Source organism: Bombina bombina, chromosome 3 (genome assembly GCF_027579735.1).
Source record: "Bombina bombina isolate aBomBom1 chromosome 3, aBomBom1.pri, whole genome shotgun sequence".
Lineage (NCBI taxonomy): Eukaryota > Metazoa > Chordata > Amphibia > Anura > Bombinatoridae > Bombina > Bombina bombina.
In genome coordinates, this window is record NC_069501.1 from 371,060,426 (window position 1) to 371,076,625 (window position 16,200).

Sequence of the window (16,200 nt, forward strand, 5' to 3'; positions counted from 1 at the left end):
TGTAACTTTTTTTAATTTAGAATAGGGTAGGGAATTTTTTATTTTGGGGGGCTTTGTTATTTTATTAGGGGGCTTAGAGTAGGTGTAATTAGTTTAAAATTGTTGTAATATTTTTATTATGTTTGTAAATATTTTTTTATTTTCTGTAACTTAGATCTTTTTTATTTTTTGTACTTTAGCTAGTTTATTTAATTGTATTTATTTGTAGGAATTGTATTTAATTAATTTATTGATAGTGTAGTGTTAGGTTAATTGTAGGTAATTGTAGGTAGTTTATTTAATTAATTTATTGATAGGGTAGTGTTAGGTTTAATTATATCTTAGGTTAGGACTTATTTTACAGGTAATTTTGTTATTATTTTAACTAGGTAACTATTAAATAGTTCTTAACTATTTAATAGCTATTGTACCTGGTTAAAATAATTACAAAGTTACTTGTAAAATAAATATTAATCCTAAAATAGCTATAATATAATTATAATTTATATTGTAGCTATATTAGGATGTATTTTACAGGTAAGTATTTAGCTTTAAATAGGAATCATTTATTTAATAAGAGTTAATTTATTTCGTTAGATAAAAATTATATTTAACTTAGGGGGGTGTTAGTGTTAGGGTTAGACTTAGCTTTAGGGGTTAATACATTTATTAGAATAGCGGTGAGCTCCGGTCGGCAGATTAGGGGTTAATAATTGAAGTTAGGTGTCGGCGATGTTAGGGAGGGCAGATTAGGGGTTAATACTATTTATGATAGGGTTAGTGAGGCGGATTAGGGGTTAATAACTTTATTATAGTAGCGCTCAGGTCCGCTCGGCAGATTAGGGGTTAATAAGTGTAGGCAGGTGTCGGCGACGTTGAGGGGGGCAGATTAGGGGTTAATAAATATAATATAGGGGTCGGCGGTGTTAGGGGTAGCAGATTAGGGGTACATAGGGATAACGTAGGTGGCGGCGATTTGCGGTCGGAAGATTAGGGGTTAATTATTTTAAGTAGCTTGCGGCGACGTTGTGGGGGGCAAGTTAGGGGTTAAGAAATATAATATAGGGGTCGGCGGGGTTAGGGGCAGCAGATTAGGGGTACATAAGTATAACGTAGGTGGCGGTCGGCAGATTAGGGGTTAAAAATTTTAATCGAGTGGCGGCGATGTGGGGGGAGCTCGGTTTAGGGGTACATAGGTAGTTTATGGGTGTTAGTGTACTTTAGGGTACAGTAGTTAAGAGCTTTATAAACCGGCGTTAGCCAGAAAGCTCTTAACTCCTGCTATTTTCAGGCGGCTGGAATCTTGTCGTTAGAGCTCTAACGCTCACTTCAGAAACGACTCTAAATACCAGCGTTAGAAAGATCCCATTGAAAAGATAGGCTACGCAAATGGCGTAGGGGGATCTGCGGTATGGAAAAGTCGCGGCTGAAAAGTGAGCGTTAGACCCTTTAATCACTGACTCCAAATACCAGCGGGCGCCCAAAACCAGCGTTAGGAGCCTCTAACGCTGGTTTTGACGGCTACCGCCGAACTCCAAATCTAGGCCATAGGGTGTTGATGTCATTAGACCACACCCCTTCTCATTACAGAGATGCACATCACCTAATATGCTTAATTGGTAGTAGGCTTTCGAGCCTATACAGCTTGGAGTAAGACAACATGCATAAAGAGGATGATGTGGTCAAAATACTCATTTGCCTAATAATTCTGCACTCCCTGTAGAATGCAGGGTAGTGACCCCCTCCACTGAATAGGAAAATACCCTTTACACAAACAGGAGTCTATGTCACATTAACTGAGTTAAAACAACTATTCTAACTATTCTAACTCAGTGTAAATGCGATACAAATCATTATTTATCGGTTCCCCATTGATTTTAATGGAAGTCAATGATAGTAAGCTAAGGCCGATAATTAAGGGCCATAATAGTAAAAAAATGACATGCTCTAATTTGTTAAAGAATGCAATTTTAAGACTATTGACCCTGCACTACTGTGTGTAACCCCTGTAGTGCTTTGTGTGTCCCAAGTGGAAATTGACACTGATTCAATCAGCAGTGCGTGTTACACAGCTGAGTTTTGAGACTAGTGCTTCTGTTTGGATCAGTGGTGGCTTCCGCTCGGGACCAGCAGTGCTCTGTGGGTGCCTTTGTGGGGGTTAAACAGAAAGTAGTACAGGGTCAATATTAGAGAGAATTAGAGCATGTCATTTTATGACTATTATGGTCCTTTAGGAAGCTCTAAGTGAGAAAGAATGTACTGTGTAAACTACAAAGGTATGTTTAGCACCAAAAAGAAGAAAATAGGGCTTAATGGATGCTGATAAACCATTGTTGGGAACTATGTAACTGTAGGGAATATGGGTAAGGAGTTTAGCATGAGCATGGCATCTAAACATGAGTCATTCATATTAATGATATTTACAGTTTTGAGTACTCATTGTTTAGGTATTATATTGTTTGTGTGTTTGTTTTCATGTTTTATATCAATATAATTTATGGCCTTAAGAATTTTTTTTTTTTTATCATATTGTTAACCAATTAATAATGATGTTTTTATTTTTTATTTTTTTTTTATTCAGAAAAAGGCTGATCTGGAACAGATTGCCACGTTTATTGTATTTGATGAGGAAAAAAGCTGGTACCAGGAAGAAAATAAAGAAAAGTTCTGTAATATGATGACTAACAATGACAATATATATTCATACAATTCTAATATCATACACAGTAAGTTAGTTTCCTGTGATTGCTTTTGCATTAATTATTGCTTTTTATTTGCTGATTTATACTTTATGAAAAATATAGATATATACACCAGAGACAGCTACTAATTATTTTTTTAGCTTTGTTACCACTTCTATGTATTATAACATAGATGACACAATTTAGTGGAGCTAAAAAATATTAGCGCTATCGACCCCTATCTCTGCTCAATTTAAATCAATAGTGCTCCTGTTCTTGCCTTCGTATTACAAGTTGAAAGTAAAAAGTTAACATTCAAGCAACTAAAATTAATTTGTTTAAAATATTGGATATTTCAATTTGACTGGGAAGGGCTCAAAAGTGTATATATATGTATATACATGTGTATATATGAGTATATATGTGTGCACATACATTATTTACATATATAAACACATAATTACACCCGTATATATATATATATATATATATATATATACATACACATGTATACATACATAACATACATATATATATACTTTTGTGCCCTTCCTAGTCAAACACCTTAACATATACTATATTAAAAAAAAAATCAATAATAAACTTATATTTAATATTAAATATGTTTATATATGAGTGTAATGCTTTGTTTTAATATGTTATACATACGTTTTTAAACATTTTACGTCTGGTCTCAAGTTGCGTTAAGTTTTCTAGTTACTTTCAACTTGTAATATGAGTGATGTTTAGCGCGGTCGCAATATCCTTTTGAAAGTATAGGGCGGTCTAAAGGGACATTTGCCACCCTAAACATTCTGTGGTTATTCTTCTTTACCGTGGACTTGTAATATCAATTTGTGCACTAATCCTAGACTACTCCATTGATATTGATAGCACACACTGCGCTCTCAATAGCGGCCCACTTGTAATCTGGGTCATAATGAGTGAAATATTGATATGAACCTGAATTTTTGTACTCATTCAAATATCAGCTTTAGAGTGGAGCAATGTGTGAAAATAATTATATTTTATTTCAGTTAATATAATAAGTAAATATATGTGGCAGTAGGTGTCAGACAGATATGACAGTGTATTGAAAAATTAAATAGTGGAGGGCATTTAGGCATATGCTCATTTGTATTAATGTCTTTACTAAAGCAATCATGTCATAGTCATGTATTTATGCTCTTGCATGTGCATATTTTAACAACATAACATAACAAAAGTTATGATGTTGCGTTTGATGCTAGCACATATTAACTTTAAAGGGACACTGTACTATAAACTTTGCTTCCAAATTACTTTTCTTTAATAAATTGCTGAGTCCTTCAGCCATTACACCTGGGATTCAACTCCTTGCCTAGGAGGAGGAAAGATACCCAACACACCTAGAGCTTTTAATCCTTACTACCTCTCTAAATTCTTTGACAGGTGCTCTCAGACCTATTTGAGATTCATTTTCCCCCTAAGAAAGTCAGTAATAGGACAGAGGGAAGTATGGAGTACTGGGTAGTGATATAAATTCTCCCATTTGGTTGTGACAAGCCTGCAACAGTTGTCGCAGGGACTTGTACCTTAGCCTTCTCCTGTGGGTTGTCCTTTACTCCTATTTGATTTCCTCTGCACAGCACTGGTTGGGCTCCATACTGGAAACATATTTTCTGCAGCTGGGTGCATTTTAGGTATGTATCATTATATGCACTCACATAGCCCACAGGTTTTTAGCAGGTGCAGAATCATGTACATCATAACCAGGGAACACATACATTTTACATATGTTTACCACCAATCAGTTAACATGTCTCATTGACTGTTATTTATTTAAGAGACGATGTATTTTGGGTTTACTTTACACTAGTGTAATTTATTTTTACTGACCCCTACTTTTAATGTTTCCATAGCATGCACTGGCTTTTCTTCTTTACTCAATCCATGCTATTGAGCCATGCTCTTGTCATGCAGTTGTGTGCTTATATTTTCTCATTAAGTTTATGCAAGGTAGGATGGCAGGTCAGTAGCGCTAGAGTTAATACTTTACCCACCTCTTTATTTCCCATATATCAGTGGCGTCCATCTTTTTATGCAGGTCTGTTTTACCTGTTTTATGCACCTTCTAATTCATAGAGAGGGTTAGTTATTTTATTATTTCCATCTAAAGGGGAGGACAGTCCATGGCTTCATTCATTACTGTTGAGAATTAAGAACCTGGCCACCAGGTGGAGGCAAAGACACCCCAGCCAAAGGCTTAAATATCTCCCCCACTTCCCTCATCTCCCAGTCATTCTTTGCCTTTCATCACAGGAGGATGGATGGCAGAGAAGTGCTGAAGATCAGAGTAGTCTCTTATGGAGGGTAGTACTCTTCGCATTGGGACTGGAGTTTTAAGTAGTCCTGTCAGCCTCTTAGTGAGAGCCTGGGCGAAAGTTAGAGTCTGTAGATGCAGGGAGAGTCTTTCTGCAAAACCATCCCGACTCATATTAACAGCTCCACAAGCAATCAGCGTTGACGAGTTTCGCTGCCTGCTTTCTGCACTCAAGTCCATGTCAGGAGCGAGGTTACTAACCTGTCACACTTGAAGGGCCGTGTTCCTGTTCCACGGCGTAGATTCTGGTAAGATCGTTTAATTTTTTATTACATAATGATATCACGGAAGACAGGGTCACAGTGTGACGCCTTTTATCTTTAAAGAATCAAGGGTTAATATTCCTGGAAAGGGGATTATTGAACAGGGGGGTGTTTATACATGATATTGTTTATTGTGTCATTGCTGCGTTATGTGCAAGATGAGGCTCTGGCAATGTGTGGAACTTTCAGGTTACTTACGGGAGTATTGCGCTGCCTTTTTTTTGGCGCATTTTTCTCCTTAGTGCAGGGGCGGTCCTGCCAGGCATTCCATGTGACTGGGTGTGGCTATCTCTCTTCCTCTGTTGATTAGCGTTGCAGGAGACAAAACGGTTTCTGTAGTCCGGGTCATAGGAGGTGGTGAGTGCCCCTGCCATTGGAGGTTATAAAGGTGTCTGTTTATTAAGTTAATCTAGGCCGTAATAAAAGCACAAGCTATGGAAGACTCTTATGCGTTAGCGGGTTCTCCCTCTTTAACAAGGTCTCATTCCTGTGTTTATTGTGAGGAGGTTCTGGTATAACATCCTGCTCAACTATGTTCCACATGCCTTGATAAAGTTACGGCATCTAAAAGTAAACAGATGTCTAGTACTATGAGCCGTCCACCTCTGAGGGTTCACTGTCCCGTGAGGTGCGTTCCCTGCATTCATCTCCAATTGCACATGCAGCACCCCAGGGTCCAACCATTACTCCTTTGGGAGAGATTTGTTGGCCGTCAGATTTTGCGGATCAATTACAAACGGCGGTATCAAAAGTGATCCATGCCTTACCACGTTCTGCTAAGCGCAAGCGTAGGGCGTATCATGGCAGCCCGGCCCAGGGGTTGTCTACGCCTATGAAAATATCTGAGGCGTTATACAATGACAAGGCCCATTCCGACTCTTCAGAGTAGGCCCCTTCTGGGTCAGAGTCTGTATCATCTAAACCTCCGGCTGCAGAGGAGCCTAACGTTAGGTTTAGGATAGAGAATTTGCTCTTTTTGCTAAAGCAAGTGCTTGCTATTCTGGAGGTTCCGGGACCGAAGCTTCCGGACAAAACTGTGATTCCTAAGCTTCATAAGGTATATGAGGACAGGGTGGTGCCTCAGGCCTTCCCGGTTCCTGTTAAGATGGCTAATATTATTAAGAATGAATGAGAGGGATTAGGTTCTTCCTTTTCCCCTTCATCTTCCTTTAAGAAACTGTTCCCCATTCTGGACTCTCAGCTTGAGCTGTGGGGTACTGTCCCTAAGGTGGATGGTGCTTTCTCCACGCTCGTGAAGCGTACAACTATTCCCCTTGAGGATAGTTCGTTGTTTAAAGAGCGCATAGATAAAAAGTTGGAAAACATGTTAAGGAAGATGTTTCAACACACAGGGTTTGTTTTTCAGCTGGCAGTGGCCGTAGCCACAGTTGCCGGAGATGCGACATATTGGTGTGAATCCCTGTGTGAAATGGTCGAGGGGGAGACTTCCATCGACGAGATACAGGATAAGATTAAGGCGCTGAAGGTCGCCAATTCTTTCATCTGTGATGCCAATATGCAAATTATTCGCCTGAACGCTAAGGTGTCAGGTTTTTCTGTTTTAGTTCGCAGGGCTCTGTGGCTAAAGTTTTGGTCTGCGGACATGACCTCTAAGTCAAGGCTGTTGTCCCTGCCTTTTCATGGAAACAGTCTGTTCGGTCCAGGATTGGATTTGATCATATCCACGGTTACGGGAGGCAAGGGAGCTTTCCTACCGCAGGATAAGAAGGCTAAGCCTAAAGGATCTACTTTTCGTCCCTTTCGTGTGGACATGGCCCAGCGCGAGCAGCCCGCCACAAAAGCGGACTAGTCCAAGGGAACTTGGAAGCCGGATCATTCTTGGAACACGTCTAAGCAGAGCAAGAAACCTGCCGAGACAATATCTGCATGAAGGGGCGGCCCCCGACCGGTCTCGGGACCAAGTAGGGGGCAGATTATCTCTCTTCTCAGAAGCCTGGTTGCAGGACATTCAGGACCCTTGGGTTCTGGAAGTTGTCGCCCAGGGTTACAGGATAAGGTTCAGATCCCATCCCCCCAGGGTCAGATTCCTCCTGTCAAACCTGTCTTCAAGACCAGAAAAGAGAGAGGCCTTTCTAGAGTGTGTGAGGGATCTCTCCTCTCTCGGTTTTATTGTACCAGTACCCCAAGCAGAAAGGGGTCTAGGGTACTATTCAAATCTTTTTGTGGTTCTAAAGAAGGAGGACACATTCCGCCCGATTCTGGACCTAAAGTTTATAAACAAGTTTCTGAGTGTTCCATCATTCAAAATGGAAACGATCAGATCTATTCTGCCTCTAGTTCAAGAGGGACAGTTCATGACAACTATAGACTTGAAGGACGCTTACCTTCATGTGCCAATTCACAGGGACCACTTCAAGTTCCTAAGATTTGCGTTTCTGGACCAACACTTCCAGTTTGTGGCCCTTCCCTTTGGTCTTCATGAAGGTTCTGGGGGCGCTACTTGCAGTGGCCAGATCCAGAGGCATTGCTGTGGTACCCTATCTGGATGACATCCTAGTACAGGTGCCGTCGTTCAGCCTCGCAGCGGATCATTCGAGGGCTCTTCTTCTTTTGTTCTAATCTCACGGTTGGAAGATCAACTCAGGAAAGAGTTTCCTGGTTCCCAGCAACAGGGTGGAGGTCCTGGGCATGATAATAGACTCTATGTCCATGAAAATATTTCTCACAGACCATCGATGCAGGTAGATTGCGTCCTCTTTTCTTGCCCTTCAGTCCTCCTCAAGCCCCTTGGTGGCTCAGTGTATGGAGGTGATCGGACTCATGGTTTCCAGCATAGACGTCATTCCATTCGCCAGGTTCCATCTCAGACCTTTTCAATTGTGCATGTTGAGACAGTGGAACGGTGATCATTCAGATCTATCACAGCAGATATCCATGGAGGCTCGGATTTGGATCTCTCTCTCTTGGTGGATCCGTCCGGAGCAACTGTACATGAGGACATCCTTCTTGAGACTGTCCTGGGAGATTGTGACCACGGACGCAAGTCTGGCAGGATGGGGTGCTGTTTGGGGTGCCAGGATGGCACATGGAAAATGGTCCCAGGAGGAACTCTGAGCAATCTACAATGCTCTGAAGGCGTGGTCTCCTCTGGGGTTGTTCAGCTTCATCAGATTCCAGACTGACAACATTATCTTGGTGGCTTACATCAACCATCAGGGGGTACGAGGAGCTCCCTAGCCATGAGGGTGGTGTCTCGGCTCTTGGAGTGGGTGGAGTCCCACCGCTGTTCGGTCTCAGTGATTCACATTCCAGGTGTGGACAACTGGGAAGCAGACTTTCTCAGCAGGCAATCCTTCCATCTGGAGGAATGATCTCCTGAAGTGTTTGTGGAGATTTGTCTCAGGTTGGGATCGCCGGAGATAGATCTCATTGCATCCAGACTCAATTGCAAGATACCCCAATATGGGTCGAGGTCCAGGGATCCCCAGGCAGAGCTGATAGATGCCTTAGCGGTGCCTTGGGGGTTCAGCCTAGCTTACATTTTTCCACCGTTACCACTTCCACCTTGTGTAGTGGCACGCATCAAACAGGAGTGAGCTTCAGCCATTCTGATTGCTCCATCATGGCCACAGAGGACATGGTTTGCGGATCTGGTAGGGATGTCATCCTCGCTGCCGTGGAGGTTACCCTGCCGCAGGGATCTGCTGGAACAGGGTCCTTTTCAACATCAAAATCTCGATTCTCTGAGGCTGACTGCGTGGAGTTTGAGCACCTAGTCTTGGCCAAGAGAGGCTTTTTTGAAAGTGTGATTGATACTCTAATACAGGCAAGGAAGCCAGTCACTCATCGCATCTTCCATAAGGTGTGGAGGACTTACTTATCCTGGTGTGAAAAGCATGGATATCCTTGGCATAAGGTGAAGGTATCCAGGATTCTGTCCTTTCTTCAAGAAGGTTTGGAGAAGGGTCTTGCCGCCAGTTCCTTAAAACAACAGATTTCGGCATTATCAGTCTTGTTGAATAGCAGACTCGCTGAGCTCCCTGACATCCAATCTTTTGTTCAGGCTCTGTCTAGAATCAGGCCAGTCTTTAGACAGTCTGCTCCCCCATGGAGCTTAAACTTGGTCCTTAAGGTATTGCAGAAGGTTCCGTTTGAGCCTATGCATTTCATTGACATTAAGATTCTGTCCTGGAAGGTTCTCTTCCTGTTGTCCCATGCATCGGCATGCAGAGTATCTGAACTGGCTGCCTTGCAATGTGAGCATCCTTATCTGGTTTTTCATGTGGATAAGGCTGTGCTTCACACTGGTTTGGGATTTCCTCCCAAGGTGGTGTCTAACCGTAACATCAATCAGGAAATAGTTGTTCCTTCTTTGTGTCCTAACCCTTCTTCTTCTAAGAAGAGGTAACCTCATAACTTGGATGTGGTTCGTGCCTTAAAGTTCTATCTTCAGGCTACAAAGGATTTCAGGATAATAAAAAAGCGCACTTTCACGCACTTGAACTTTTATGCACTTGTCCGTATATTATATATATCTCAAGTCAAACTTCAAACTATGTAGCAGTATACGTGCTTATGTTTACTTCTGTGTAAATGTATATATATTCTCTGTTTCACCTTCCAGCAGTATGCTCATGAACTGAATTAAAGTATATGATGTAAATTTGTATTTCTGTTACATCTGTCGGTATCTCTATGAATCAAAAAAGAGATTTACCTTGTATCCATTGTAAAGTTCTGTGCGTTCCTGCATGGGTGGTAACGAGGCTCCTTGCAGCCTGGAGATGAGACACTCCTTAGTCTCTCGAAAAGCAATTCCTAGGTAATGTGTAATGAGTCCGCTGCAAGGAAAACACATCAGCCGCCTTGTTTGCAAGTAAAAACCGACTTTATTTAAAGTCAAATTACTGGGTACAAGTTTGCTCGGGAGGGAGCACTAAGAATGAAACGTCCGACGCGTTTCCTGCCCGGAGGCACTTCGTCAGGGACTAATGCAGAATGAATTCCTTAGTTCTTATAAACATTTAGCATTTCCTGTTACGTATGCTTACCTGCGTTACAGCACACCTGTTTTCTTAATTAGGACAAATACACCGCGGTGTTGGTCTCTTCACACACAGCTTGTCCGCGCATGCGCTACGGACCTCACACAACTACTTTACAATGTATATATATCTTGTATCTATTAGTGTCTCTGTCTGACCAGTCGCTGTATGTGAAAAAACCAAAACGTTTCCGGTTGTTGCTGTATAAAGTAACACTGGCAAAGCAATTGCGCAACAGTGTCTATAGAATCATTTCCAGCCAAATGTTTATAGACATTATAAAAAATTGTAAGAACAAATGTAAATAAAAGAAAACAAACAAAATTGGTATCTAAAAATACTATTCTTATACACGATCTTTATCTCTTTACTTGTTTAAAAATGATTCCGATATTATAGTTGTGAGAGGAAAAGAGAATAAAATTCACTAAGACACCCTCCCGTGGGAGCAGATCCACCAATCAATACTTGATAATTGTGTTCTATTTGTGTTTGATTTTATTGTGTTGCACCGCACTACCTTTTTTTTATATATATATATTTCCTAATTCAGATTACTTGTATTAAAGCTACAATTCCTCCTTCTTGAATATGCTCTATGTAGATGGAAAATTATTTATTAATTTATTTGTTTCTGTGTGTGTTAATGGTGTTTCCCCCCCAGGACGCCCCATTATTTCGGGGATAGGGTCATTGGGGGAGAGATTGGGGTCTTATATAGATACTATCCTCCAGCCAATAGTCCAAATAACTCCTGCATATGTGAGGGATACAAAACATGTACTGCGATTATTGGATAACATACAGATCAGAGAAGGAGATATTTTGTTAACAATTGATGTATCTTCATTATATTCATGCATCCCACACCAACAAGGCCTAAAAGCACTGGAACATATGTTACAGTTATATACTAATTTTGACGAGAGGTTTATCGAGTTCGTATGTGAGGGGGTGAGATTCTTGCTAACCCATAACTGCTTCTCATTTGAGGGGGACTACTATGTTCAAAACCAAGGCACAGCCATGGGAGCGAAGTTCGCCCCCTCATATGCGAACCTGTATTTAACAGATTTTGAATTATTGAAAATCTTCTGTGACAACAACCCCTATAAACCACACATCAGGTTTTATCGCAGGTTCATTGACGACCTGATAATTATTTGGAAAGGGGGGACGGAACGAATAGAAGAATTCATAGGTTACCTGAATAATAATGACCAAAATTTAAAGTTTACATACACAGTGTCGGACACCAGTATACCGTTTTTAGATATAGAGTTAAAATTAGACTTTAATTCACACAAAATAATAACATCAACTTACAGGAAATTAACTTCAGGGAACACTATACTCAGGGCGGACTCACACCATCCATCCCATTTGAAAAGGGCTATACCTAAAGGGCAATATATGCGTCTCAGACGAAATTGTACAAGTCTGGACGCGTATAAAGAACAAGCAGACTCACTCTCTAAACGACTTATTGTTAGGGGATATGATAAGACCATACTCTCACAGACAAGCAAAGAAGTAGAAAGCATGAGTAGAGAACATCTACTAAAAGATAGCAATAGGAAACACAATACAAGAAATCAACATAATGTTGGGCAACATACAGAGGGTCCAATTACATTTACCACTAGCTACAGTAGGCAGTTTACACATATCAATCAGATAATCAGAAAATATATTCCAGTTTTGGAAAAGGACACACTCTTACAAGAGGTGATGAAGAAACAAGGAATTAGATGTGTCAGTAAGAGAGCGAGAACTATTGGAAATCAATTAACTAGGGATTTCTCTAGAAAACATACAGCCACATGGTTACAAAGTCAAAATGGATTTTACAAATGTAAAAGAAAACCATGTAAAAGCTGTGACTTTGTTATCTCAGGTGATTCATTTAAGTCTACTGCTACAGGCAAAACTTTTGATATTAGACATAGGATGACTTGCCATTCTAACTTTGTGGTTTACCTAATTACCTGCAATTTATGTCATAAACAATATGTGGGTAGAACTACAAGATTATTAAAAGATCGAATCCGTGAACATTTAATATCAATCAAACAAGACCCCCCCAAAACACCCATAGCAAAACATTTTGTTGCACATTTTAACTCTATGGGAATGCCCGTAAATGACATCAACATAGGCACAGTACTAGGGTTTCAAGGCATTGACACAGCCATTAAAAGCCCCAAAGGGGGAGACAGAATAGCTGCATTAAATAGGAAAGAGGCATTTTGGATTTTTCATTTGTCCACAGGGGTCCCCCGAGGAATCAATAAGATCACAGATCTCAGGTATTTTGTGGACTAAGTGAATCTAACAGTCCAGATGAAGAGGTAATACAAGCACCATTAGCACCTTTTAACAATATTCATGGATTGAAAGTAATGTAATAGGGATATGAAAATTCATAAGTCCAAAGGTTCAAAGACACCCAACACCAAAAAAGGCTAAGATGACCACCAGAAATAACACAAGAAATCAAACACCAAAATTTAAAAATCTAAAATGAAAAATAAATTATTGTGTTGCACTGTACTATAAGTATACAATATTTAGATGATATAGCACCAATTCCTCAATAGAATCAAAGAATGACAATACTTTCATTAGCGATGAGTCACATACTATGGGGTGATGGCGAATAGTATTAGGAATCATAGCAAGGGCTATAGTTCAAGTTTTTCAATTTTTATATTTTTCATATTTTTTTCAAATTTTCTATTATATTGGTTTTGGTAAGAGTAGAAGAAATTTTAACCTTGAATACATATTTTTCCTTAAGCACTGCATAAGGGGGATAGAGAGATAAGGTAGAGAGATAAGCATAGAGAGATAAGGTAGTTAGAATCGTGATATTGACCCACAAGATTTAACATAGTTAAGAATTTAGCACACAGAGAGAGTTATATTTCATCATATTACACTAATATACAATACACATATTTTTACACTATCACAGTAATAAAGATAATATTTTTTAAAATATTTTTTTAGATTAAAAACATTTTTCCTGTAGCAGATGTGTAACACTTAAATTATACACAACTTGTCACTGAGACATACATTTGTTCACTATGAAACACCATTAACACACACAGAAACAAATAAATTAATAAATAATTTTCCATCTACATAGAGCATATTCAAGAAGGAGGAATTGTAGCTTTAATACAAGTAATCTGAATTAGGAAATATATATATATAAAAAAAAGGTAGTGCGGTGCAACACAATAAAATCAAACACAAATAGAACACAATTATCAAGTATTGATTGGTGGATCTGCTCCCACGGGAGGGTGTCTTAGTGAATTTTATTCTCTTTTCCTCTCACAACTATAATATCGGAATCATTTTTAAACAAGTAAAGAGATAAAGATCGTGTATAAGAATAGTATTTTTAGATACCAATTTTGTTTGTTTTCTTTTATTTACATTTGTTCTTACAATTTTTTATAATGTCTATAAACATTTGGCTGGAAATGATTCTATAGACACTGTTGCGCAATTGCTTTGCCAGTGTTACTTTATACAGCAACAACCGGAAACGTTTTGGTTTTTTCACATACAGCGACTGGTCAGACAGAGACACTAATAGATACAAGATATATATACATTGTAAAGTAGTTGTGTGAGGTCCGTAGCGCATGCGCGGACAAGCTGTGTGTGAAGAGACCAACACCGCGGTGTATTTGTCCTAATTAAGAAAACAGGTGTGCTGTAACGCAGGTAAGCATACGTAACAGGAAATGCTAAATGTTTATAAGAACTAAGGAATTCATTCTGCATTAGTCCCTGACGAAGTGCCTCCGGGCAGGAAACGCGTCGGACGTTTCATTCTTAGTGCTCCCTCCCGAGCAAACTTGTACCCAGTAATTTGACTTTAAATAAAGTCGGTTTTTACTTGCAAACAAGGCGGCTGATGTGTTTTCCTTGCAGCGGACTCATTACACATTACCTACAAAGGATTTCAGACAGTCTACATCTCTTTTTGTCGTGTATTCAGGGAAGCACAAGGGGCAGAAAGCCTCTTCTACTTCTTTGTCCTTTTGGTTGAGGAGCTTGATTTGCTTGGCCTATGAGACAGCGGGACATAAGCCTCCGCAGAGGATTACGGCTCATTCAACTAGAGCTGTGGCTTCGTCTTGGGCCTTCAAGGATGAGGCCTCTATGGAGCAAATTTGTAAGGCGGCTACCTGGTCCTCCTTACACACTTTTACAAAGTTTTACAAATTTGATGTTTTTGCTTCTGCGGAATCTGTTTTGGGGAGAAAGGTTTTGCAGGCTGTGGTGCCCTCAGATTAGGGTCCACCTTTTACCCTCCCGGTTTCATTCAGTGTCCTCTAGAGCTTGGGTAAATGTTTCCCAACAGTAATGAATGAAGCCGTAGACTCTCCTCACCTTTATATGGAAAACATACATTAATTTAATTTCCATCATGGGGAGGAGAGTCCACGGCTCCCGTCTGTATCTCCGATGGGCGGACCTAAATTGAATTCATCTTCTGGCACCATTTATACCCTGATATTTCTCCTACTTTTCCTTGTTCCCTTGGCAGAATGACTGGGGGATGAGGGAAGTGGGGGAGGTTTAAAAGCCTTTGGCTGGGGTGTCTTTGCCTCCTCCTGGTGGCCAGGTTCTTAATTCCCATCATGGTGCACATAAACAATATGCTAAAACAGCTTAAACTAAAATTGGAAGTCTCTAGCTTACAAAGATATATGGATAACAACATGATCCCTAGAGGGTTACAATTACATAAAAGACCAGGCAATAATTTAAATAATCCTTTCACGGAAGATTTTAAGAAAAAGTGGGGAAAATGTCTCTCTGACTGTTCTTTTAGCATAATGCAATTAATATTAGGAGAGAATCAACTTAAATTAGATTTAATTAATAAAGAAGTTGAAGAGTCAGGGAACGCTTTTGAAAGATGGGTGGAGAATGAGGAATTAAAAAAATTAAAGGATTAGATCACAGTATAAACTAGAAAATTTCAGGATAAAACAAATCGTTGAAAAAAACATAAATTCCTTAGGGATTTATTGGACTATAAAGAGGATAAAGTATATAAATAGGAGATCTACTTCCAATTCCTCAACCTCAGCAATATCAGCCACTGAGAGTAGTATCATAAGTCGGAGATGCTATCGCAGAAGGGGTAATTTTTTTGGACAAAGAGAAACCCAAACACAAAGAAAAATCAAGAGGGGAGACAGGAAGCACAAAAAAGGACAATGGTCGGTATGCTTTAAGTCGTTCACAACAATCGAAGAAATAGATCTAGACAAGCAAGCGGAAAACCTCAAGGTTGTCAACCTGTCCAATAAAGAACTAAACAAGACGCATATTAATTTACTATCAAAAGGACTTACATTTTGCCGTTCAAATAAATTGGACAGATTCACAGCCACAAAGGGCCTGCTTCTAGAAGAGAGTGGTATTGAAAAAACTATATTATAAGAGATATAAAGAAACTAGATGATAGTGCACTATTCAGTGATAATCTAACAAAGGGAGAGAGGGCAGAATTACAAAATCTTATGAATGACCCTAGTGTAACTATAAAGCCATTGGACAAGGGCGGTAATGTTGTCCTAATGAATACACAAGATTATGTACATGAATGTAAAAGACAGTTGCACTCTAAAGTCCAATATGAGATTCTAAAAGCTGACCCTACTGAACAATATAAAGAAATGCTGGATTCTTTATTGCTTGAAGCATTTAATGAAGGTGTGATAAATAGGAATAAACCTAATTTTATGACTATGGATTTTTTTAGAATCTCCCCCCTCGGGAGATCAATTATTTCTGGCCAATATTGGTAAATATGTTGATTGTTGTCTAAGACCACATCTTGCCTCCCTCTACTCCTACGCCTATCCACAACA

The 16,200-nt window shown here is 39.7% G+C and overlaps 1 protein-coding gene across 1 annotated transcript in view; it reads left to right on the plus strand.

Annotated features, from left to right (window-relative positions):
- The window catches only part of F5 (coagulation factor V), a 423,639-nt gene that overhangs the window by 143,580 nt on the left and 263,859 nt on the right, over positions 1-16,200 (plus strand). The window contains exon 11 of the mRNA XM_053706505.1: positions 2,561-2,705. Within this exon, the coding sequence (XP_053562480.1) occupies positions 2,561-2,705 (145 nt within the window). The remainder of the gene's footprint in view (positions 1-2,560; positions 2,706-16,200) is intronic.